This window comes from Panthera leo, chromosome A2 (assembly GCF_018350215.1).
Source record: "Panthera leo isolate Ple1 chromosome A2, P.leo_Ple1_pat1.1, whole genome shotgun sequence".
NCBI classification, from domain to species: Eukaryota; Metazoa; Chordata; class Mammalia; order Carnivora; family Felidae; genus Panthera; species Panthera leo.
Window position 1 is genome coordinate 7,991,450 of NC_056680.1, and position 25,968 is coordinate 8,017,417.

The 25,968-nt window shown below is 49.4% G+C and overlaps 1 protein-coding gene across 7 annotated transcripts in view; it reads left to right on the forward strand.

Moving 5' to 3' along the window:
• The first annotated feature begins 938 nt into the window (after positions 1-938).
• ILF3 (interleukin enhancer binding factor 3) overlaps positions 939-25,968 on the forward strand; it is a 32,116-nt gene continuing 7,086 nt past the window's right edge. The window contains exons 1-19 of one of the 7 annotated variants that reach the window (XM_042928421.1): positions 939-1,125; positions 9,071-9,177; positions 13,448-13,546; positions 13,925-14,154; positions 14,313-14,490; positions 16,850-16,997; positions 18,438-18,529; positions 18,918-19,013; positions 19,688-19,799; positions 20,221-20,318; positions 20,887-20,998; positions 21,107-21,217; positions 21,531-21,730; positions 22,151-22,318; positions 22,763-22,900; positions 22,987-23,163; positions 23,262-23,415; positions 23,570-23,623; positions 24,074-24,652. In XM_042928421.1, the coding sequence (XP_042784355.1) occupies positions 13,544-13,546; positions 13,925-14,154; positions 14,313-14,490; positions 16,850-16,997; positions 18,438-18,529; positions 18,918-19,013; positions 19,688-19,799; positions 20,221-20,318; positions 20,887-20,998; positions 21,107-21,217; positions 21,531-21,730; positions 22,151-22,318; positions 22,763-22,900; positions 22,987-23,163; positions 23,262-23,415; positions 23,570-23,623; positions 24,074-24,123 (2,121 nt within the window). In that variant the 5' untranslated portion in view covers positions 939-1,125; positions 9,071-9,177; positions 13,448-13,543 and the 3' untranslated portion in view covers positions 24,124-24,652. Of the gene's footprint in view, positions 1,126-7,427; positions 7,976-9,070; positions 9,178-13,447; positions 13,547-13,924; positions 14,155-14,312; positions 14,491-16,849; positions 16,998-18,437; positions 18,530-18,917; positions 19,014-19,687; positions 19,800-20,220; positions 20,319-20,886; positions 20,999-21,106; positions 21,218-21,530; positions 21,731-22,150; positions 22,319-22,762; positions 22,901-22,986; positions 23,164-23,261; positions 23,416-23,569; positions 23,624-24,073; positions 24,653-25,968 lie in introns of those variants that run through there. The other 6 variants (XM_042928422.1, XM_042928415.1, XM_042928419.1 and 3 more) reach the window with 6 other exon arrangements.

Consider the following 25,968-nt stretch of genomic DNA (forward strand, 5'->3'; position numbering starts at 1 on the left):
GCTTACTGTACATACTGTTTATACATCGGGGATCTCACGAAGCGCCCCGGAGAATTCAACATTAGCCTTTAAAATAGAAGACGCTCTGAGGCCTTTACTTATGAACCCCGAGCTGTGGTTGGCCGAGCGTCTGACTTGCAGACCCGGCTCTCCCACGAGCAGTCTGTGAATCCTCTAGTCGGGCCTCAGTTTCTCCATTTGTCAAAGGGCGACTGGAAGATCTCGAGTAGTTCGGCTCTGCCCTGCGGAGGCCTGGGCCCGGCAGGGCAGCCGGACACTACATTGGGGGTTTGATTGCAGGACTTAAGAACTGGAGCGCTCGCCGACGCCGGTCCCGGGGCAGCAAGATCTGTCCGGCCGTTCCCGACACCTGCATCTCGGGTCTTCTAGGTCTCTAGCGAGAGACACAGGGAGATGGGAGGAAGCTCCGCCAGGTAGCCTCGGATGGAGGTTGAAGCTCCCGGACCAAGATTCGGCCACTACAGGTATACTCTTGTGACAGCCTCTCAAAGAGGTTTCCGCCAACGTACACGCGACAGACGGGTGTAAGATGGCAGCCACGCAGGCGCATAAACTAGCAGCAGGGGGAGACTCCGCCTCTCGCCCTGAACCACGTGGTGATGCCGCTTAAAACCGCCATTGAAAAAAAGAACGGCGACCATATCACATGATGGAGACCTACCAATACCAAAGGAAAGCGCCAAAGTCCTTGTCACGTGGCCAAGACTCTGTATTGGCCACTGTCACATGATCAAGGACTCGAAAAGGGAGGTAAACGTTTCGACTCCACGTGACCAGAACGCAACGGCTACGCTCTTGCCACGTGACTAAAGCCCACCTCCTTATCTCTTTTCGTTGCTCCCTCCCTCCCGGGCTGGGCCTGCGTCAAGCGGCAACGCGGCGGCAGGGGGCGGGGCTCCAGCCGATCACGTGGCCCGCACCTCCCCGGCGCGCGCCCGCCCGCCCGCTCGCCCCCGGCCCCGGCTCCTCCTCCTCCTCTTCTCGCCATTGCAGTTGGACTCAGCAGCCCGGTGCGCACCGCGTGGCTTTTGGGGGGAGACCCCGGCGGGCTGTGGTAGGAGGGCGGCGGCGGCGGTTGCGGTCGGGGAAGGGAACGCCGACAAGGTAAGCGTCAATGTGGCGGCGGCTGGGCCCGCTCCCGCCTCTGCCCCTCCCCCCGCCAGTCCTCCCACTCAGCGCGGGCCCGGCTGAGGGGTCGCGGTGACAAGGCCTGAGGCGCCCCGCGCTCTTCTCCTACGCCCGGTTCTCTCCCCCCAGGGCCGGGCTCATTCCTCCCTCTCCAGTCTCGCTCCCGCGCTCGGCCGTTACTCTCCCCCATTGTGCCGAGGAAACAAAATGGCGGCGGCGGCGGCGAGGGCCCGGTGCGCGCGCATCCGCCCCCCCCCTTCGCGGCCCCTCGGCCGGCGGCGGCGCCTCGCACGGGGGGTGCGCGCGCACCGGGCCCCCGGCCGCCGAGTCCCCCGGGCCCGGCTTTGTCTGTTGCTGTGTCCCGCGCGCACGCGCGCACGTGCCGGGAGCACACACCCCCCTTGGCCGGTAGAGTCCTGGCCGGCGCAGCAGGGGCGACCCCCTCCTCATTCCTTCTTAGTCTTTGTCCCTGTCCCGTCCCGGGTTCCAGGAGAGTCCCAGGTTCCCGAGGCGGGAAATGTCGCCGCCTTTGTCCTTACATGGCGTGGAGATGCGGACCTCCTCCTTGGGACCCTGTTCCCACGCTGATTGCAGAGGAGGCCTCTGTCGGTTGTATGGGGTTCCCCAATCTGTGATCAGCCAGGCCTGCCTCAGATTAGGACCCAAAATTGGCGTAGGGTTTAAGCTTTCCCTTTCATTAGTTTAGGTGTTTCATTGATGTTGAATTTTATCCGGATTGCTTAGGATTTGCATCCTCCCTCAAAATGGTGATGTGGTGCGATATTTGGGTACACTGAAACTTGCAAGATTGTGACCCAAACATGAGAGTTTAAAACAGTTTTCTACCGTATTAAGTAGTTGAGTGACTGAGTTGAAGTTCTGCCACAGTTAATCCTGAGCCTGGATGAATTATCTGGGTTGTACAGTGATCAGCATGCTCTCCCCCAGTTCATTGTCTAGACTTGGGGAGCTAAACCATTTCTTAGTATTTCCAGAGTTGATTGATTGTTGCTTGGGATTCTGCTCAGGGGACGTGATGGATCAATAAGGGAGTACCGGTTTCCCTGATAAGCCTTTCTTTTCTGGACTCCGGTATTTCAGTGGTTTTGAATCTTTTTCTGATTGGTTAGGATGATCTCCTCTTTAAAGTGGGTGGCCTTTGGCATATTTGGGTTCCAGGGGGAAACCCAAGGTGCCACTCAGAGTTGGGACTCAAATTGAGGGCTTCAGACTCTTTCGCAGGTATTTGTGGCTGGGAGTCTCCTTGGATTGCTCACCCTGCTGCCACTGTGCTTTGTGTGTGATGCTTTGTGTGTGGTCTCGTGGGATGTAGGTAGGTAACAGCAGCCACTCAGATTGTGAATGAAGTGTGGGAACCAGAAGCTCATTAACAGCTAGAAAAGGGAAATAAATAAAAGGCCCCTGGGTACAGGCGTTACTATCCCTGTCCCTAGTCCTGCAGTCTTTGCCCCTGAGCTCTTGGTTGACCGCGTGAGTTGATCGTGGTCCCTGGGATTTGTGAATGGAATCTCTGCAGGCCCTGGTGTTTGGAGTTGATTGGAGGCTGGCAGTTACTGCCAGACGTGGCCTTGCCGGCACTGAGTGTGGGTTCATCAGTTTCCCTACTCCTAGAGCTTGGACAAGTCTGGGAATCATACTCTTTTTGGAACACTGGTGGGTAATTGCAGTTTTTGTTTGTTTTTTCCTGATTGAACTTGTCTAGTGTCTATAGGCAAAAATTCTTTAGCTTCTTCTAGTATATTTAAGAGGGCTTTTTTTTTTTTTCCCCGAGGTCCGTATTACCGGGAGTGAAGAATCTAAGGCTGTTTCTTAGTTTTTTTTAATTCTTGTTAAAAAACTACATTGGCAAGAGCCGCTGCTGATACATTGATGTCACTTTCATGGTGGCTCTTTTCCATGTTCCCCCTGCTTCACGTCTCCAGGTAGGAACAGGTGGAGTCCGTGATGAGGAAAGAGCTTTCTGTAAGTCTATAAGCCTCTTCTCTTTGGGTAAACAGTAGGCAGCATCTTGTCTGTAGGCCTCAGCAAGTTGTGGGGCTTGGAAATGTTCCTCTGAAAAAAGGCTTTAGAAGTTTTCTTTGGGCTGGATCAGGTCCCTCTTATTTACCTCTCTCACCCTCCTTCCCAGTTTCTCCTGATTTCACCTTTCATGGCTCAGAGGAATAATTCCTTTCCCCAAGAAACTTGGGTTTATACCTCCTTGGACTTGCCCTCCTGTCAGTAAGTTGGTTAACTTTGTGCAGTTTTGAAGGATGTGTAAATCACACCATCTAACGTTACATGCACGTATCTGCATGCCATTTTATCTGAATGTTGCTTTGATTGAACTTTCATGGGAATTACGATTTTCTAGGCTGTATATATTGGATGCTTTCTATCTCACCCAAGTCCTGGGGAAAAAAGGATTTGATTTCTGTTTTTAGCGAAGGGGTTTCAGGTTAAAGGCAGACATTGGTTTGACAAGAATCTACATACAGTGAAGCAGGTTGGGGCCCTGAAGGGATGAGATTCCTTCAGATTCCAGCTGCAGCACTTGGCGGTTTTGTCTGAAACCACTAGCTTCCCTCTCTGCTCTGTTGTTTAGGGTAAGTCAGTGCTGATTCTTTGTGGTGCTAGCATTGTTATCGAAATGATAGTGAGAGCATGGTGGACAGGTGTTTGTTACGGAGCCTTGTCAGTGTACTGACTTTTAAAAATTGTTCCTTGCCATTTTATGCTTTGTTGAATCCCTGTGAGATTTTTCCAAGGTTGCACTTTATAGGTGATCCCATTATAAATTGCGATTGGAAGTTCAGAATGACTTTTAACATCTACTGTTTTCAGATGTCTTGGGAAAACGATGTCCAGTTGAAATTTAATTTTTTTTCTCATTGAGTGCTTATGGAATGAAGAAAAATGTAGTCACAGAGCTGGACATGGGGCTCAATCCCATGAACCATGAGATTATGACCCCAGCCGAAATCCAGAGTCGGACGCTCAACCAACTGAGCCACCCAGGCGCCCATGTAGCCACTAGTTTTTAGCAGGAAGATGAGTTTATTGTCCAAGGACCATTTTCTTGTGTGCTATATATGAACACTAAGGACCATTTAGTTACGAAGTAACTTTTATTAGAGTATGTACATTTGCCCCAAATTATTTTTATAATCTTGGGCAGTTAGTGAGAATTGGTGCTATGGACAACTTGAGATCCATTGTAATTTTCCTTGACATTCCAAACAGTCCTCTTTCTTCTTATATTCATTAGGATTGTGGTTTGAGCTCAGTCTTACTGGGATAATTTTGCAGGCCACCTGCTTTGCTGCTGCTTCCTTTGGACTGCTTTTTTCCTCTTACCTGAATCTGTGTGTGTTTAAAGAATAAGATGTTGCGGGTTAGGTTTGCTTCTCAGTGGTACTTCTAGATTTTTTGCAGGTTAATAATCCTTGCTACGCATTCATAATTCAAGAAAACAGTCCAGATGTCAACAATGTGGAAATAACCAGCCCGGCCCCATGGCACATAGTGGCGCTTAATAAACATTTGTCCTGTGGGTGACCTGTGCAGAGTCCTAGCAGGGGGGAGTAATAGCTGTCCAGTAAATGGAGGTCTGTGGGCTTCTCGCATCCCACAGAGCAGGTGTGTGAACTGACGAGTGGAGGGAAGATGAACTGAGTCAATTTTGATGAAGTTACTTGAGTTTGTATTCAACGTAATTTATTTATTTAGAGCTTTTTTTTTTTTCTTTTTTTAATCAGCTCTGGAAAAACTCTTTGGTGGGTTCTTAGAAAGTAAATAGGCAACTGCCAAATGACCCAGCAATTTCACCCTTGGGCATTTCTCCCAAAGAAAGGAACATTTATGTTTACATAAAAATCTATACACAAATGCTCATAGCAGCTTTATCCTTGATAGCCAAGAACTGGAAGCCACGTAGATGTCCTTCAGTAGGTGAATGGTTAAACCAAGATACGTCCATACCACGGAGTACTGCTTAGCGATCAAAAGAAGCAAGCTGTTGATAACACCTTGGATGAATCTTCAGGCAGTTACATTGCATGAAACAAGCCAGTGCTGAAAGGTTACATACTCTGGAATTCCATATATATAACATTCTTGGAGTGGCAGAACTGTAGGGATGGTGAATGGATTAGTGGTTGGTAGGGTTAGGCATATGAGGAGTGGTGGAAGGGTGAGTATGACCAATCAAGGGCAACAGGAGGGATCCTTGGGGTGGCAGTGGTCTGTCTGATTGTATCACCATGAGTGTTGTGGTTATGAATTGTACTGTAGTTTGCAAGATGTTGCCATTGTGGGAAACTGCTTTAAAGAGTACACGTGATCTCTGTTATTTCTTGTATACTGCATGTGAAGCTGTAGTTATCTTGCAGTAGTTTTATTGAAAAGAGTGCCACCCTTACCCACCAAAATAATTCACATGTCTGTGGATTCACATCCTTTGAGAGATCATCTTTTTTTCTTTGTAACTGGGGAGGGGAAAAGAATGCTTTTGGGAGAAGGAAACATATTGCACGCTAAGTTAAGAAAAAAATCCAGGGCTTCCCCATGGGGATACATGGGAGGGTCGCCCCTCCTGCCCCTGCCCCAACCAGGTGTGGAAGATTTCCTAAGCTTACTTCTCTCCTGCTTGTTGCCTGAAGAGCATGTTGGGAAGAGGGTTTGGTAATTCCCACCCGGAGTCATGATACACGCTTAACTGTTATGTCCTCTCACAGGCAGATTTTAAAACCTTTCTATCGGTTCATCCGAGAGTTGGTGAAATTCCTCCTTTAATATATTACATTTGCGGTTTTTCAGTTGATGAAGCATCTTCCCACAAAGTCACCTTTTATCCTTACTGTTTGCAGCTCTTGGGCATAGCTAGTGTTGCCATTTCCTTTTTGATAACAGCTCTGAACAGGTAGATAATTTACCGGAGGATCCCACAGCTGCGAGGTTGGGGAGCCCAGTTGGATGCAAACGTGGGGCTTCTGTCTCCCAAGACCCGTGAATGCTCTACAGTACCAGTGAGCCTGGACTCCTGGGTCTCGTGGGAGGCCAGTGGAGTTTCAGAAACATTTTGGAGAAAAATTTGTGTTTGTCAACTTTATATTTAGTCAAGGAAAGTATCTTTTTTTCCCTTTCTTTTTGTTTCTGTTTATTTTGAGAGAGAGCGTGAGCGGGAGGGGTGGGGAGGGTGGGGGGGCAGAGAGAGAATCCTAAGCAGGCTCTGCCCTCGATCTCATGAACTGCAAGATCATGACCTGAGCCGAAATCAAGAGTCAGATGCTCAACTGACTAAGCTACCCAGGCACCCAGAAAATATGTTTTTAATTAGCATACAACATCTCCTTTTTTTCATCAGAGAAAGGGACATTTTTTAAAAATTGAAACTATTTGTGGAAATCATTATCCCTGACTTTACACCTCCCTGTGGACCAGTAAAAAACACTGTTGCAGACAGAATTGGGAATCACTGCACCAGCGTTCGGATCTGTGTTGGATTTTCAGATTTCTCCGAGTGGCATCCATAACCAGATTTTAGGTTGGCATCTTTTGGCTGGGTTGCTTTGTTAAAATTACTTTTCACGTGTCCTTGATGATGTCAATCTGTAAAGGTTTGCAGAGTCACTAAAGAGTAGCATGTGTCATTTCACTTCATGCTCCAGGATAGGATAGCTCTGGAGATGGGGAAACCAGGAGCTGGGGTTGGGATCCTTTCAAAGCTTAATCCATTCAGTCTTTTAGATGAGCATCCGCTTCAGGACAATTCCCCGGAGTTGCTGGAATAGCTGTAGCACTTTGTGAAATAGATAGTTGGGGCTATACCTGTTGCGGTGTTGCCACTGCACCTGTTCGTTCATTTTACAGACTAACTTGGGCATGTGTCTTTTTCAGCAGCAAGTGCCGTGCGTTGAGTTCTAATTAGCAAGAGGTCAGCACGTTGCAAGCCAAAGGTTTTGTGGTTTAAACTTCTGTAACTCTGCATGCTGTAAGTGGGCTGGATTTGAGAAGGAAAAAAACCCTGATCCCTTCGTGTTAGAACATCCCCAGCTACCCAGAGTTCATGTTTAAAATCCTGATTCTCCACTCCACCTGTTCCTCGCTTGGGTTTCTTTTCAGAGGAGCTGGACTGGTAAAAAGCCAGGCTTCCTTGTGCCTTGCTGTTGAATCATAAAGGTGGTTGCAGGAGCAGCTTCTGTTTAAAGTTTGGTTGTCAGGGGCCAGTGGAGTGTTGGCTGTAGGCAAGCAGGTGGGTGTTGTGGACCTCTTGCCAACAGTGTTCTTTGCTAAAAATCTTGAAAAGGAGGTTTCTGTTCACCCAGAAGACCTCTCTGTCTGTTAAAGAGAGGGATTCCCTGGTATTCAAGACTAGAGCGGTTAGCTTCTGAAAAGCTGGCTTGGATGACAGGTCTGGGTTCGCATAGAGACCAGGGAGGCCAGATTTGTTGGCCTGCAAAGGAACATTGTCTCGTTTTTCAGCATTTGTTTTAGTTCACATAATTAGTGCTCTTACTTTCTTTGTCCCCCTGAATCAGGAGGCATCACCACCAAGGTCTGGTCTAAGGGAGGAGGGCCTGGGGGTGAGTGTTCCACAGATGGGCCAGGTGGGGTGCTCAGGGCCAGCCACACAGCCCAGTGAGTCTCTTCAGGGATTCATTCTGGGGCCTGCCTCTTGGAGCAGAGGAAGACCAAGAGATGCAGCCACTTGTGACAGAGGCACACCCACGTTCTTAGTTTTAACAGTGAAGGCAGCGGATGGAGACCTACATGCGGGACAGTCGATGAAAGCGGGTGCATTTGGGGGCGTACGCGTGTCCTTGAGGTACTTTTGACGGGCTGGGTTTTTCGTTTGTTTTTTTCTGTTTTTTGTCACAACATCTTTTTACCCAGGGGTGCAAGAATGATTTCTCTACTCCCAGTGTCTATCAGGTGGCATTTGTTCTTACAGCGATTGCCTACATCCACTGTGGAAAATCACCATTTTCAGAGTAGGAAGTTGGGATATACACCTCTGCACTAGTGGCAAAGTAGGGTTTGGGGTGTTTTGTTTTTTTTTTTTTTTTTTTTTTTAATTTTTTTTTAATGTTTATTTATTTTTGAGACAGAGAGAGACAGAGCATTTTGAGACAGAGAGAGACAGAGCATGAACGGGGGAGGGGCAGAGAGAGAGGGAGACACAGAATCGGAAGCAGGCTCCAGGCTCTGAGCCGTCAGCCCAGAGCCCGACGCGGGGCTCAAACTCACAGATTGCGAGATCGTGACCTGAGCTGAAGTCGGATGCTTAACCGACTGAGCCACCCAGGCGCCCCAGGTTTTGGTTGTTTTTTTTTTTTTTTTAAGTATCATTACAGACTCAAGCTTTTCCATGCATTTAATGTGCTGAATCAATTTAGGGTTTTTTTCTTTTTTTTTTTTAGTTTTTTTTTTTTTTTTTTAATTTTTTTGTTTATTTTTGAGAGAGAGAGAGGGAGACACAGAATCCGAGGCAGGCTCCAGGATCTGAGCTGTCAGCACAGAGCCCGAACTCACGAACCGCGAGATCATGACCTGAGCCAAAGTCGGATGCTTAACCAACTGAGCCATCCAGGCGCCCCTTAGGTTGTTTATTTTTAACATCTCATTATGAAAATTCTCAAACATATACCGAAGGTGACATGGTTTTACAGTGAACAGCCACCTGTATATAAAGCTCAGGTTCTGCCGTTGACATTTGACTATACTTTTGTTTCACACATCTCTTCCTTTGTTCTGGTCATCCTTCAGTCCACATTTATTTATGCATTTATCGAGTTTCTTTGACGTCTAATCCACTTTACTTTTATGATGCATTTCAAAGTAGCAAAAAATTACAGTCCTCCATCTGAATATTAACTAGAGTCCAGTATTTATTTACAGCCCCCTTTTTTTTCTTTTGAAGTAACGTACACGTCTTGAGACTACCATTCAAGTAGTTTTGACCACTGAATATACCAACTCCTACCAAGATATAGACCGTGATCATCACCCCGAAAGCGCCCATCCCAGGTGTGCCTGCCACCATCTGCCTAATGTAGCTGCTGAATAGTTTTGCCTGTTCTAGAACTTTGTGCAGGTGGAAGCATTTTATGTTTGTTTTGTTTTTTGTAATCCATTGCCCCAGATGTGGCCAGTGGGAGCCTTCACAGGTCAGCTCCTTGTTCTTTGGATGACCTGCATTAGTGTCTGAGTGCCTCTTTGCTTTCTGATGCTGCAAATGACCCCAGCTCACGCAGTTTCTGTGTTAGGTGCAGGCCAACCATTTCTCTGGGGAGCTCTTTTTAGTAAGGTAGACACTGTCGGTCCTACAAAACCCTAAATAAAAGGGTCACAGCCACCTGAAACCATAAGTTTTCTGCATTTGATGTTTTTGTGATGGAGGAGGAGTGTAGCATGAAGAGATAGTCCGTGTGGAGTGAAGCCTCGGCTCCTGGCACCTGGCTGGGCTTGGAAGGAAGGCGATTCTTTTTTTTTTTTTTAATTTTTTTTTTCAACGTTTTTTATTTATTTTTGGGACAGAGAGAGACAGAGCATGAACGGGGGAGGGGCAGAGAGAGAGGGAGACACAGAATCGGAAACAGGCTCCAGGCTCCGAGCCATCAGCCCAGAGCCCGACGCGGGGCTCGAACTCACGGACCGCGAGATCGTGACCTGGCTGAAGTCAGACGCTTAACCGACTGCGCCACCCAGGCGCCCCAGGAAGGCGATTCTTTACCTTGCATCGCCCACTGGGCCCAGAGGGGCAAGGCATTTTTCTGCCATGCCTGTCACCATTCTAGCATGGAGGTGCACACTGAGTACTTGTTGAGTAAATAAATCAGGTTTTAAACCTACCAGCCGTCATTGTGAGGTCAATGAGGTTCCAGCATAGGTATGGCCAGGAGTGGGGGCCGTTCGACACGGCCATTTTACCATCAGGCTGTGAGCTCTCTAATGGTCTGCTTCTTGGTTTAGAACTGAGTTTCTGGGAGCGCCTGGGTGTCTCAGTTGGTTAAGTGTTTGACTTTGGCTCAGGTCACGATCTCGAGGTTCCTGAGTTCAGGCCCTGTGTCGGGTTCTGTGCCAACAGCTCAGAGCCGGGAACCTGCTTCCAATTCCGATTCCGATTCTGATTCTCTCTCTGCCCCTCCCCTGTTCATGTTCTCTTTCTCTCTCTCTCAGAAATCAATAACGGTGCCTGGGTGGCTTAGTCGGTTAAGCATCCGACTTCAGCTCAGGTCATGATCTCGCAGTTTGTGGGGTTGAGCCCCACGTTGGGCTCTGTGCTGACAGCTCAGAGCCTGGAGCCTGCTTTAGATTCTGTGTCTCCCTCTTTCTCTGCCCCTCCCCTGTTCATGCTCTGTCTCTGTCTCTCTCTGTCTCTCTCTCAAAAATAAAAAAAAAAAATTTTAAACCAATAAATAATAAAAAAATTAAAAAGAACTAGGTTTCTAGAGCTTTGGTTGAATTTTTGTGTTAAAAAAAATTTTTTTTAATGTTTATTTTTGAGAGAGAGAGAGAGAGAGAGTGGGAGTGAGGGAGGGGCAGAGAGAAAGAGGAAGAGACAGAATTTGAAGCAGGCTCCAGGCTCTGAGCTGTCAGCACAGCCCGACGTGGGGCTCGAACTCACTGAGCCATGAGATCATGACCTGAGCTGAAGTAGGACGCTCAGCTGACTGAGCCACCCAGGCGCTCCGGTTGAATTTTTAGATGACCTTCCATGGCTGTACTTTTGTGGGAGGACTTAAGTACATTCCGCAGTTAAAGAAAACTGTTACGGAAGTTTTCAGACCTCGGAGGTGAATGAATCCAGGCATACCCATCCCCCAGCTTCGACAGCTATCAGCATTTTGCTGTCTTATTTTATTTTTCTCCCCATCACCACTGTCTGCCTTACTGGAGTATTTTAGGGCGAATATCAGGGCTGTGCTTTCAACCATCAATTTGTCTTAAATATGTATCTAACATTAGTAAAGCATTCTTTTTGAGCGCGACCTTGATACCATTCGTTCCTCACTGAACGAATGATAATTCCTTCATGTAGGAGGCACTTCCTACTGTACGTCCCTCATCACTTAGCCCCACAGCAGCCTGGCAAACAGAGATCCTGTTGGTAGAGAAAGTTGGCGCCATTTTGAAGGGTCCGTGGCGTTTGTGCTGCATGTTTTCCGTAGGTTGACTTGTTGCATGTTTACCCCCCTTCGGAGGTGCAGGGGCCGCATCCAGGTCCAGGGGAAACTTCAGGGCCCGCGGCTAGCGGCTGGGCGGACAGGGTTTCAAGTCCAGGTCTGTGTGGGAGCTCCCACTTGGTGGTGACCGAGTGATTTACCAAGGGCATCGTGGAGACTGGCCTCCGCTCCTCCCCTGCCCCCCAAAGAAGCCCTTGACCCCCACTTGTCCTCTTGCATAGCTCTCGTTCCACCCTTCGATTTTATAGTTCCACTTGGAAACCTACAAATTTGCAATTAGATCGTTAGGTAGTCCTGAAGTGTTGTGGGAAATTCTTGTTTTGGCCAGTCATGTCCAAGTTTATCCTTGAAGCGTGTGCCTTTCCACAAGGTGGAGACTGCTGCCCTGACTGGTAACTGGCTTCGATCGAAGGGGCTGGCTGTTTTGTGGTTGGATGGGATGGGTGGATTCATCTGTTGTGTATCACTGCGATGGATTTTCTGTGTTGTTCACTCACTTGGAAGATGTCAGTGTGGACCAGACTGTTTGCACAGAGTAGGAATGAGTAGGTTGTCGTCAGCATGTTATTTAGAGCCCCAAATGGTAATTACAGCTACGCCTGTTCTCAAGACTCCTGTTGTGCACTTGAGTTCTCTTGGTCTCTTCAAAATTTAACCCACGGAGGGGGGCACGTGGTGCAGTGGTCACATCCACCTGATGTTTCAGAAGGTTCTTGCCTTTCTGGTTGACAGACACCTTTTGGGGCTCTTAGTCCCCTGCTTTCCTTCCATTTCTTCATGACCCTCAAAGACCAGAGCTCCTTCCCTCTCTTTTCCTTCTCCGAACACCAGGATTTTGCTGAGTATTTATATTGTTACCATTTATTGGAGGCGTGTTAAGCTTTTATTTTTTATATTTGTGAAAAGTGACATACTTTAGGGGTGCCTGGGTGGCTCAGTCAGGTGAGCATCTGACTCTTGATTTTGGTTCAGGTCGTGATCTTGCGGTTTGCGGGATCGAGTCCTATGTTGGGCTCCTCGCCGACAGCATGTAGCCAGCTTGGGATTCCCTCTCTGTTTGCCCCCCCATCCCGCTCATGATCTCGCTCTTTTTAATATTTTTGTAATATTTATTTTTCGAGAGAGGAGAGTGTGCTGCCCGCAAGCCAGGGAGAGACAGAGGGAGAGGGAGACCGAGGATCTGAAGCAGGCGCCATGCTGACACCAGAGAGCCTCTTGCGGGGCTCGAACCCATGAACTCTGCAAGATCATGACCTGAGCCAAAATCGGGTGCTTAACTGACTGCCCCCCCCTTTCAAAATAAATAAACACTTTTTTTTTTTTTTTTTTTTTTTTCAACTTTTTGAATTTATTTTTGGGACAGAGAGAGACAGAGCATGAACGGGGGAGGGGCAGAGAGAGAGGGAGACACAGAATCGGAAACAGGCTCCAGGCTCCGAGCCATCAGCCCAGAGCCTGACGCGGGGCTCGAACTCACGGACCGCGAGATCGTGACCTGGCTGAAGTCGGACGCTTAACCGACTGCGCCACCCAGGCGCCCCAAAATAAATAAACACTTTTAAAAAATCGGGCATACTGGGGCACCTAGATGGCTCAGTTGGTTAAGTGTCTGAGTACAGCTCGGATTGGGTTGTGATCTTGCAGTTTGTGGATTTGAGCCCTGCAGTGGGCTCTCTGCTGTCAGCAAGGAGCCAGGTTCGGATCCTCAGTCCCCCTATCTCTCTGCCCACCACCCCCACCCCCACCCCCGCTTGTGCACGTGTGCTCCCTTTCTCTCTCTTTCAAAATAAATAAATGAACTTTGACAAAATCTAGCATACTTTACATTAAAAAATTAAAAAAAGTAAAAGATGAAGGAAGATGAAATAGAAACCCTTTAGATGTGGGTGGAGTTGGATTCTGAAACCAGCTGTTTTCATTTTTAGGGCATTTTATAATTAGTTTGTGCCTCGGCTTACCAGCGGTTACCTGGAAATAAGGATGTGTCCTGCTGTGTTAACAGGGCCCCTCACGTGGCAGCACCACTGTCTTTCATCCTACTCAGTATCTGACTGCTACAATTCATCCGTGTATGAAATACTTGAAACTAAAATGATTTTCTGATCTTATAGATAGTTGAAGTATTGATAACACCAAGGAAATCTGTCACAGTTTGAAAAGATAAGCAAACATTTGATTTCCAGACACTACAGAAAAAAGAAGTAAAAATGGTAAGTTTTTAAAAAGTGTAAATACTATTTCTTTATTCATATTCGAAGATGTAGCATTTCCCTAAAGCATTTGATTCTCCTATTTTTTCATTAGCTTTTTTGAATTATACTGCTGCACAGTGTAATTGAATTCACACACATACGTACATGTATATACATATATATATAAATGCCTGAAGTGCCCCCTTCCTCTCAGCTGCCTCGAGAATGAACAGCCGTTTTCATTCAGTTGTCCTGCTCCCCACACCTTCAGGAGCGTCCCCCTACGTTTACTTTCACACAAATGATGAAGCCTCATTCTGCGTTGGGCGGCTTGGAAGAGAAGCGGACGCTCGTGTGGTCTCTGCATTGTTTTTAACTGAGTTTCCACATTTCCAGCGTCCGATGCGAATTTTTGTGAATGATGATCGCCACGTGATGGCAAAGCATTCTTCTGTTTATCCAACCCAAGAGGAACTGGAGGCCGTCCAGAACATGGTGTCCCACACAGAGAGGGCTCTCAAAGCTGTGTCTGACTGGATAGATGAGCAAGAGAAAGGAAGCGGTGAGCACGCCGAGTCTGAGAACGTGGATGTGCCCCCAGAGGACGAGACCAAAGAAGGGGCTGGGTGAGTTTGAGGTTTTGGGGCGGTGGGGATCTTTCGTAGAGAGACTGGCCAGCGTAGGGGTGAACATCTCCTTTTCTAAGAAACTCCAGCCTCTCCATGGCCTCTGGGTTCTGGCTATGCTGAATCCCTCACCGAGCATCCTTTGGTCTGTCCCTCAGGGAGCAGAAGACGGAGCACATGACCAGAACCCTGCGGGGCGTGATGCGTGTTGGCCTCGTGGCAAAGGGCCTGCTGCTCAAGGGGGACTTGGATTTGGAGCTGGTGCTACTATGTAAGGAGAAGCCCACGACTGCCCTCCTGGACAAGGTGGCCGACAACCTGGCCATCCAGCTCGCTGTGAGTGTGACCGTCTCCACTGGGTGGGGCAGACTGCGCATGTTGCGGGTGCAGGGCGAGGGAAGAGCGGCCCGTTCGTGCTGTGCACCAAGAGATGGCTCCAAACCCACCCTTGCACGTGTGGGTGGATGCCACAGAACTCTAAGGCTCTACGGACAGTGCCTGGCTGCATGTGATAGGCCCAGAGCTCTTTCAGCTAGGAAACACTCCGTGTCTGCTGTGCTCCGGGCTGCGCTGGGCTGGATCTTTACGTCCGGAGCCAATTGAGTCGATGGGTGTCGATGGTTGAATAGAAGGGGCAATTATTAACTCTTCCCCACTGATCCAAAACTGGGCACGAGAACTTTTTAAAAACCAATTTTTTGGGGGCACCTAGGTGGCTCGGTCCGTTAAGCCTCTGACTCTTTTTTTTTTTTTTTTAATTTTTTTTTTTAATGTTTATTTATTTTTGAGACAGAGAGAGACAGAGCATGAACGGGGGAGGGTCAGACAGAGAGGGAGACACAGAATCTGAAACAGGCTCCAGGCTCCGAGCCGTCAGCACAGAGCCCGACGCAGGGCTCGAACTCACGGACCGTGAGATCATGACCCGAGCGAAGTCAGACGCTTAACCGACTGAGCCACCCAGGCGCCCCAAGCCTCTGACTCTTGATCTCACCTCAGGTCTTGATCTTAGCTCAGAGTGATGAGTTCAAGCCCCACATTGGGCTCCACGCTGGGTGTGGAGCCTACTGAAAACATAAGACCAGCTTCTTCATCTTGTTACAAAAGTGTTGCATAAATAATCGCTTCTGACATTTCTGGAACATTTACTACACCAGAGCCTAGGCCACATGTGCTGTTTATGTTATTTCTTTGTCCTCGTAACAACCCTTTGAAACAGGACTTTATCATCTGAGTATATTCGAAGATGTGACTGGGATGCAGGGAGCTGAGTAGTTGACCTCAGCATCCCTGGTTGGTGAGTTCTGGGGCTGTAGAACCTCCGTGTGCCGCCACCCTATGCTGCCCCCCTGGGACACATTCACCCCATTTAGCAACAGGATAAGCAAAAGAAGCAAGTGAAAAAACTAAGAAATCTCATTCTTTGGGGAAACACCCTGTTCATTTTCATATGTAAACGTGCATTTTCTTTGCCTGTGACTGATAATTTGGGGTTTCGGATGGTGGTCAGAATCGAAAAGTAGAGCTGGTGCAGTACAGCAGACACTTCTGGAAGGCTGTTTCAGGGAATGAAGCCTGAGACTTTTCTGTTCCAGTGGTCATTTTTAAGTTAATTTTAACTCGCGTCTGTAAAAAGCGTATTCATTGATGAAAATTACATTGTTGTGAATGTTTCTAAAAGAAAGACGCCTTTGTAAAAAGCCAATCTTTAAAGAAAGGTACAAAGTGTATTTTTACTGACTGAGATTAGTGTTTTCTGACTGGGGCAGTTTGGTCCCCACAGAGGACATTGAGCGAGCTGGAGACAATTTGGGTTGTCCCAGCAGTGGGGCGTGGGGTGCTGCTGGCGTCTGCCAGGTGGAGGAGGCTGGAGACGTCTGCCCAAATGGCCTGCAGTGCACAGGATGGCCCCACAGCCCAGAATGCTCTGGCCCAGAGCGTCCGTAGCGCTGAGGTGGAGAAACCCCATTTTAGGTTTTCCAGAGTGCATCTGTCCTCCTCCTTTATGTTTTCCCTAACAGAAATCATAGAAGTTTGAATTCTCTTCATCAGGGCTCATAAACTAGTATAAAGGAGAAAGTGGAAGCCAGGGTGTTGTAATACCCTTTTGTAGATACGTGCATTTGCAGCAAATATGTGCTTTTTTTTTAACGCATAACGTGACACAAATTCTCTTACTACACAGTTTTTTTTTTTCCACACTGATGGCTGCTCATCTCAGTATGGAAATACGGGTGGTGGATGCCCGCTCTGCTGGGTGTTGTGCTTTCCGTGTGGTGTCCCTGTAAGCCTCCTGCGGCCTCCTGGTGTGGGTCGTGTCACTAAGTCCATGTTAGAAATTAGACGGCAACATCTTAATGAGATTAAGTGATGTGCCCAAAGTTACACAACTAGCCGGCGACAAAGTAAAGATTCGTACCCTTGGTCTCCTTGGCCCAGAACCTAAAGCTTTGTTTTGCAAAGCTCCCCGTGAAAGTTTCTCTGTGTAGAGACCTCCGCTCTGGAGTACACAGAAAGCGGCTAAAGACCCAGTCAGTAAGAGGGAGGTCCTGATACCCTAGGTGAAGGCACTGCTCTCATGTCACACCCCAAGAAGTTGACATGTGTGCTGTGGTGACCAGCAGAGACAGATACAGCTGTTGATTGCCAGCCTTGGGGAAGAAGTATGTTTTGAAAGTTGCGTTTTCTTTTGTAGGCTGTTACAGAAGACAAGTACGAAATACTCCAGTCTGTCGATGATGCTGCGATTGTGATAAAAAACACAAAAGAGCCTCCGTTGTCCCTGACCATCCACCTGACCTCCCCTGTTGTCAGAGAAGAAATGGAGAAAGTATTAGCCGGAGGTAGGGAGGCTGAGAAAGGCCAGCAGGACTTTGGAAACTTGGTGTTCCCTCGCCAGCCAAATGTGCTATTCAGTTTTAGACTGCTTTGATAAAAGGATATCGGTGTAGCTTTGACCACCTTTACTCTGAGGTCACACCTCCCGTTCAGTTTCAGTGCTTGGGAGTTTGACAAAACGGTTGCACTAAAAGTGAGTAGCACTTTTCATAGAGGATTGCACCATTTTTATCTTAATCCTTCAATGTTCTCATCAGTGTTAAACTTGGTTTTTCTGTCGAGCGTTCTTTGGCCTTGAAAAAGGGTGTCCCTGGTGATTTTATGGCTTTTAAATTACGGAAGACAACCAGATGGTTTCTGCATGAACATCACGATGGAGTTGTGCAAACAGCTTGTGTTGCAGCAGAACCGAGGGCTTCTTGGTTTGTCCTCTTCCATTGGCTGCTTTTATCAGCTGCCGTGATGGAAATGCAAAGAGTTGATACAGAGTTTTGGATAAAGTTTTCAACAATTGTGTGCTTTTCGAACCAAAACCTCAGAGACTTCTAATGCTCTCACCGTTCAAAGGCCACCAAGGGCCCCTCACGCGTCTCTTCCGTGTGGATGTTTTTTAATCACAGATCTCACACCGCAGAGTGGAGGTAACAGGCCTTATCCAAATCCCTGACACGCAGCTGGCAGCAGTGACAGTGCCCCGGTTCTGCTGCAGCAGAGGCTCACACTCTGCGCCCTTGTTGCTATTTGATTACCTTTGGTTCTGATACCTGATTCCAATTATCGATTTAGGGACGCTGGACCTTTGACCAACAGGACTCTCTCTGTCAAGGGCTGGGGCTAGGGCAGTCCCGCCTGGTGGGCGGAGGTGGTCCCCTTTGCTGCAGATGCCTCAGGGGATGGCCGTTGGGGGAAGCAGAGAGGGAGTTCATTTCCACTCCCCCCACCTATTTTGGTTGTTTTTATTTTTGGGTTCTTTTTTTGTTTTTGTTTTTTTGGAGGGAGGGTTGTTGTTTTTTTGTTTTTTTGGTGTTTTTTTTGTGTCTTTTTTTTTTTTGCTTTTGTGTTTTTTTGCTATTGAAATTTTTAGCATAGCTAATCTATTGGGAGATCATGGGGAGGAAGCAAGGTAATTGTCTATTAGAAGATAGGATCCACCTATCTGTCCCCCTCCCCCATGGGATTATTCCTTTTAGAGTAATTTCCCACTTTTGTTTTTGTTACTGTTTTTTGTTTTTGTTTTTGTTTTTTTGGAGGGGCCTCCGATTTTTATGATCTCCTCAGGGCAGAGTTAAACACACTCTAGCTTCTCCTTCCCTGGTCTAGGGTGGAGAGGACTTGAGATTCTGGGAGCCTCAGCTGCCCTTTAGGAAGCTGCCACATCCCCTTTCCACCTGACAGAAACCCCTTGGTCAAACTGTGCCTTGTCTTCTTATTCCATCCATGAATAGAAACGCTATCAGTCAACGATCCCCCGGACGTTCTGGACAGGCAGAAATGCCTTGCTGCCTTGGCGTCCCTCCGACACGCCAAGTGGTTCCAGGTTTGCATTTTGTTCTTCTATTTGTCTTTTGGTAGAGAATTCCTAAGTTTTAGCTTGGCTAACTTCCACCATAAAGTTTCGGTAACGTTGAAGATCGCCGTGCCGCACTTAGTACCTGCAGGCGTGCAGTTGCTAAAGGAGCGCGCACAGACAAATTTGACACCCCCAGAGGAGGCTTGTGACTGAGTAGGTGGGCTGCTGCTGCTTTGTGCCAAGAGTAACCTTGTTCTCGTCCACCTGGTGAAGTTGCCACTGACCACGCACTTGATGGTCTTGAACGTTCACCGTTTACCCTTGACAAAGTAGCGCCTTGAGACTCGTGTTTTTCATGTTTGCCTTGTGTTGAGGGAGGTTCCTTGGTGTAAAGAGCCTGTACTTTGTTCTCTAGGCCAGAGCCAACGGGCTGAAGTCGTGTGTCATTGTCATCCGGGTCCTGAGGGACCTGTGTACCCGCGTGCCCACCTGGGGTCCCCTCAGAGGATGGGTAAGGACCTCGTAGCCGTGGCCATCTGGGGGTCGTGTGCACAGAGACTTTCTCCCATATCCCAGTAGTACGTTACGGTAACTGGGCCCGAGTGGCGCTTCGGGGTGTGCCCGAGGCACCCCTGTACCAGCCATATATTGAGCGGGCACTTTGTGCCACACCCTGGGTGGGGGATGAGAGCTAGACCAGAACCCCCCCCTCCCGCCCCACCCCATGGTGGGCACAGAGCTTGGCCTAAGGAGAGGGCTGGCCAGCTAGCACTTCCTGTGATATGCTCTACTCCAAGAAGAAGCATTTTTGTAGCTGCTCTTGGAAAGGGGTCAGCAAACTCTGGGGCCCATAAGCCAGTCTGGCCAGCTGCCTGTTTGTCTACAGCCCATAGTTGAGAGTGGGTTTTATATTTTTAAGTGGCTACATAATAAATACAAGCACCTACATAAAGGCCGCGTCTTGGCTTCTTGGCTTCTACAGTCTGAAAGATTTAACGGTTATCTCTTTAAGGAAAAGTTACCCAGCTGGGCTCTAGTTGTCCTGTCTTTGGTTTAGCCTCAACCTGTGAACTCGGAGTGCTCTGATATCCCCCCCTCCCCCTAAACACACACACAGTGACAGCTCCTCGATACAGGCTGACCACCTTCTGGACAGTGGAGTTAACTGTCCGTCTTGCCTTTCAGCCCCTCGAGCTTCTTTGTGAGAAGTCCATCGGCACAGCCAACAGACCCATGGGTGCCGGCGAGGCCCTGCGGAGAGTGCTGGAGTGCCTGGCGTCGGGCATCGTGATGCCAGGTTGGGGCCTTGTGCTTTGCAAGTTGCAGGGAAAGGACAGGGATTGAGGCCCTGAGGCCACTTCCTGGCGGGTCCCTTGACCGGGTTAGGGCAGCAGCAGCCCCGTGTCCCCCCTAGGACTGAAGCATGTGACTACCCTCTTGCACCATCATATCCAGCCCTGTGCCGGCTCCGCAGCTGTGACTCAGGGCGGATCCGGGGCAGTGGTGACCCACTCCCACGCGAGCTCCTTGCTCTGAGACACGTGGATTATTTCTCTCATGGGCTGGATGCCGAGTGGGTCACCGAGCTCAGCGTGTTTTCCAGAGCTGGGTGTGGATGGGGCGTGGGGGGTAACGCACCTGGTTCCCTCAGCCAACACAACTCTTCCGAGATGCTAAAAGATAATCCTCTGCATATCTTCCTTGTTTCCTGCCTTCAGATGGTTCTGGCATTTATGACCCTTGTGAAAAAGAAGCCACTGATGCTATTGGGCATCTAGACAGACAGCAACGGGAAGATATCACACAGAGTGCGCAGGTATAGTCATCGCCATTGCCAACGTGAGCCCTTACCCAGTCTGTAATCACTGGCTTCCAGTTCCATTACTGGGTATTTTCAGGGTAGCCACTGGACTCGTAGGCTCAGGTTGGGGATCGAAGGTGAAGGGATCGTGCCTGATACAGGGCGCCCCAATCTGGGCTGCTTCTTTCCCCTGGCGCCACGCGTGCTTGTCGCCTATCCCCTCGGCCTGCTCGAGTGCTGTTTTTGGACACCGAGTTCAGCGGGGAGATGTATTTGCTGTGTGGACTGCTCCAGGGTCCTTCCCTTGCAGGCCCACCACGTGGCTCCGTGTGGCAACCAGTCCCCAGGTTGGGGTCTCCTGTATTCCTGTTGAGGGGGGTGGTCACAGGCTGGCCTTCCCCCACAGCAAGGCTGGGCCCTGGCAGTCAGGACTTCCCCTGGCTGTTGGGGGACCCCTTGCTGTTGTAGGGGAGACCCTTAGCAACCCCCTCAGCTCCCACCCCTTCCAGGAGGTATTAGCAAGCGCACACACTTTGGCGAGGAGCACAGGGCGGCTAAGTCAGGTCCTCTTCCCCTTCTCCAGCATGCTCTGCGGCTTGCTGCGTTTGGCCAGCTCCATAAAGTTCTGGGTATGGACCCTCTGCCTTCTAAGATGCCCAAGAAACCAAAGAATGAAAACCCAGTGGACTACACAGGTAAGCGTGCCGTGGGGCCTGGGCCCCAGGCTGGGCGGCGGCAGCACGGACTCCTCGCAGAGCACAGGAGGGATTCTCAGCTGTTTCTCTCGTGATCTCTTCCTTCAGTTCAAATCCCCCCCAGCACCACCTATGCCATTACACCCATGAAACGCCCGATGGAGGAAGACGGGGAGGAAAAGTCTCCCAGCAAAAAGAAGAAGAAGATTCAGAAGAAAGGTACCAGCATTCACTTCTAGCCCTTAGTGTATCTTCCATCTGGCTCAATTAAGAGTCATCCCAGAGTGACGAGATGCTCGCTTTGGCTTTTAGTTTTCTCAGATGTGATCTTTTCTGAAATGACTAACCGTAACGTAGACGTAGAACGCAAAGTGGGGTGAACGTACTCGGGAACGACACAGATGAGGCCTTGGCCTGTGCAGGCGGCTGGGCCGCTGTGCTGCCGTGCCATCGGAGGCCACCAGCAGTGGTTCCTCCTGCCCAGTTGAGCGTTGGCTAATAGTCCAGAATGATGTTGGTGTTCTCTCTCTAGAGGAGAAGGCAGAGCCGCCTCAGGCTATGAATGCTCTCATGAGACTAAACCAGCTGAAGCCAGGACTGCAGTATAAGCTGGTTTCCCAGACCGGTCCAGTCCACGCCCCGATCTTTACCATGTCTGTGGAGGTAGATGGCAATTCATTCGAGGCCTCTGGACCGTCCAAAAAGACTGCCAAGCTTCATGTGGCCGTTAAGGTAAGTGTGGTGAGCAGTGTTGTGCACCGTGTGCTCGTTCTGAGGACAACAGAAGCGCTTCTGTGTGTCGGGCTCCTTCAGAACCATTACGTGGTCTCGAAACCCCCAGTGTGGACAGCGTGAGGCTTAGAGAGGGTGCGTGAAAATTGAGAGGAGTCGATTTTTGAATGTGTGCCAAATCATACGTGGAAGAATAGCTTTGTCGTTGTGGCTGACAGAGAGTCCCCAGATGTGGCTGGGCATCAGAGTTTCGTGCTGGAAAGGGAGCGGGATGGCTAGTGGAGAAAACACCCTCTGGATTGCTGGATGCCACCCTAGAAGCTTCTGATTCAGGATCCAGGGAGTGGGGGGAGAGCTGCGTGGTTGGCCCTGGTACTAAGCCCTCCCTAACTGGGGGCCCTGCGGGTGTCCCTCCTGCAGGTGTTACAGGACATGGGCCTCCCTACCGGCGCTGAAGGCAGAGACTCCAGCAAGGGGGAGGACTCGGCCGAGGAAACGGAAGCGAAGCCGGCCGTGGTGGCCCCTCCACCTGTGGTGGAAGCCGCTTCGACCCCCAGCGCCACCTTCCCCTCAGATCCCACTGCCGAGGTGAGCACGTGGTGGGTGCCGGAGTGCCCGACAGGATGCAGCAGGCAGTTCTGTGTCCTGTGAAACCAGGGTGGTTACTGGTCCTGCTCATTTTCCCCAAAAAGAGTAACTTCCAGTCCAGGAGCCTATACAGGGAGCTGGGCGTGAGCCTTTGAGCCACGACCAAGAGGGCCCTGCTGATGTTGACCCAGTGCCCAGGGCTGCAGTGGGGCGGCCCTGGGTCAAAGTCAAGTCATTCCCCAGAAGTCGGATGTAGGTGGAGGCAGTCCCGTTGCTGGGAGGCCCTCGGATGACTCCCAGAGGCCGGGGGGGCGAGGGTGGTGAGAGATAGCAGGGGAGATAGCGTGGAGGGCGTCTTTTCATGATTCAGGGGTGGCTGCCTTCCTACACATGCTGGAAAGCCCTTAGCTGAGTTTTTTGGTTTTCTTTTCTGTTTTCCCTGAGAACGTAAAACAGCAGGGGCCGATCCTGACCAAGCACGGCAAGAACCCTGTTATGGAACTCAACGAGAAGAGGCGCGGCCTCAAGTACGAGCTCATCTCCGAGACTGGGGGCAGCCACGACAAACGCTTCGTCATGGAGGTGAGCGGGCAGCTCCCCCAGGAGAGTCCCCCTGCCGCAGGAGAGGGTGGCGTCGGGCCACACCGACACACATCTGTTCTTCCCAGGTCGAGGTGGATGGACAGAAGTTTCAGGGTGCTGGCTCAAACAAAAAGGTGGCAAAAGCATACGCTGCTCTCGCTGCACTAGAAAAGCTGTTCCCCGATGCCCCTCTTGCCCTGGAAGCCAACAAGAAGAAGAGAGCCCCCGTGCCTGTGAGAGGTGGACCGAAATTTGCTGCTAAGGTAAGCGGTTGCCCCTGTGGTCTCCGGCCGTGGCACGAGCTCACCCGTGGTTGGGGTGTGAGGTGAACGTAACTGGTCTCCGTTCTTTCCCCGTGCAGCCACATAACCCTGGCTTCGGCATGGGAGGCCCCATGCATAATGAAGTGCCCCCGCCCCCCAACCTCCGAGGGCGGGGCAGAGGAGGGAACATCCGAGGTCGAGGGAGAGGGAGAGGATTTGGTGGCGCCAACCATGGAGGCTACATGAACGCCGGTAAGGACTCTCATCTCGCGTCGTCCCCATGGGCCCTGCTTGCTCCTGGGAGTGTGTGGGTCCCCTGGGATCGGGTGACCGGCGGGAGACTCTGGGAGAGGCGGGGGCAGGGCAGCCCCGCCTTCCACCCCGTAACCTGTCTGTTCCTTTCCAGGCGCCGGATATGGCAGCTATGGGTACGGAGGCAGCTCGGCAACGGCAGGCTACAGTAAGTGTGTGTTTCTCTTTGTCTGCGGTTTGGGGGGAAGCTACAGCGGAGCTCCCACGCCGGAGTTAGGACGGGGCGGCCCACCAGCAGCAGCCTCCTTGAGATTTAAGAGCGGCTCGCACCTTTTCCCAGTGATTAGGGCAGACGGTCCTCAAGCCCCTATTCTGCAAGAGTGTAGTGTGTTCTTTAAATGTTAACACATGTATTTGTGTGACTTGAAAATTTCTTAAAAGTCAGAATTTTAAATTTCTCTGCTTTAAGCCATGCGAAACACCAGTCCTGTGATTATGCTTTTCCTGACAGTGCACAGCTCTTGTCTTGAGAAGGAGCCTTCACTGGGGGGTTACAGGAGCAGAGAAATCTAAAACATGAATTTCAAATGTGGCGCTCTGTGCCATTTTTCAAAAGAATTCTAATTTTTTTTCTCTGCTCTGTCTCCCCCTTTTGTAGGTGACTTTTTCACAGACTGCTACGGCTATCATGATTTTGGGTCTTCCTAGAGCATCTAAAAGTATTGCACACAAAATCAACTTTTTACTCCAATTTTCTCGAACTCCAAAACCCAAAGTGTCCGTGCTGTGCCCCTGTGCTTCACTGGGTTTCTCAACCGTGGCTTGTCACCGCAGCTTGTCTGAAACTCTTAGCCTGCAGAATTTAAGACAATGGCAGTTTTTATCGTGATTTGCCTTTGAACTTGGTCATATTGAAGTTCACAATAAGTGGAAAACAATTTTCAGAGAATGCATTTTTGTGCAGAATTGCACAGAATTCTAGAGCCAGCGTTGGTCAGCATCAAGGCAAAAGCCCACCTTTGCTTTTTATGGAAAGCATTACTTTATTTAAGAGACAGATAATAACGCATTTTAATCTACCTTTGTCTTAATTTACAGCAGGTTTTGTATGAATTTTTAACATTTTAACAAATTCCCAAATCTGGTTGATGCCTTTGACAGTAATGAAAACGATTTTATCACATCTGAATCCAGAGCAACTGGCTTTTTTTTTTTCCTTTTTTTTTTTTTTTTTTTTTTTAATCTTGTAAAACGTGGGGAACATTGGGAATTGTACATTGTGCTAAGTTAACCTCTCCCGCCTTTTGTAAATGCTCTGGTGGGTTCTTGTTTGGGAATGCGGTATTTCGTGGCTGGTTTAGTTAGAGGTGAACTCTCAAAGGTATCAAAACTGTGCTTCCATTATTAGTGCAGGAAACAGACAGGCTCTGAGGGAGAGAGAACGTGGAATTTTGCAAGTCCTAATCACAGCTGCAAATGCATGGGATTCTAGAGTTTGTTTTTTGTTTTGTTTTAACGGGGCTTTAAAAATAATTAAGCAGAAAGACTTAATACGTAGCCCAATTCTCCAGTGAAGAACCGGCCTCAGCAGGGCCTGTGCTGCTGGGTGTGCAGCCATGATGGATTCCAGAAGGTCTGGAATCTTCTGCCCTCTCACCTTAGGGTGCAGGCTGGAGTTTCTGACTTCTCCCTGTGTGCAGAGGCACACGGAGGCAGTGGGATTCTTTGCTGAGACCCCCATTTCCCAGTGGAAGTCCTTCTTGGAAAGGGCATGGTTGGGCTCTGGTCAGCAGGCCTTTGCCGCAAAGCCTGTCTTTGAGTTGACTTGCAAGATTTTGCGTTTCTTCGGCAAAAACTGGTCAAAATGGTTACTACACAATTTGTTCCCAGAGGTTTGAAACATTCAGTGAAACTTTTTAAAACTTTGCATGATGTATTTTTTTTTTTAGAAAGTTATTGTTTGAGAATAATGTCTTTTTATACCAGGAAATAGTTATCCTGAAATGACGTTGAAAACTACTCCCCCCCCCCTTTATTTTTTTTTTTTTTAATCAATACATGTTAAAGTAACAAGTCCTCAGTACTTGGCGTCTTCATTCATTCCTGTGCTTGAGGAGGGACGAGGAGGTGTTCAGTTTAGGCTGTGGGGCAGCCGGGGTGGCGGGGTTCTGAGAGGGAGTCTGAAGAGGACCTCCTGTCCTCCAGCCTCCTGGCCAGGCCTCCGCATGTTTGTTCCCTTGCATCGTGGGCCATGTCCTTCTTGGTGTTTTGGCTTTGTGATGGGGGCGGGTGGAGGGGTGGAGGAGGCCGCCTGAAGAAAACAAACTGATGTCACAGATCAGTTTTATCCAAATTCTTGTTCAAACAATCCAAGACATGGCAGTGTGGGGTGCACGTCTCCAGTGGGTGGAAGGCACGTGATGACTCCCAAATTAGAACTCTACCCAAAAGGCGGGGAACCCTTGATGTTAAGTGGGAAGGAAGGCTAGGCTGTGTGGGAGTGTCCCTCCCCCTCCATCTCACCCTGGGCACGGTGCGGGGTGGAGGGGCACC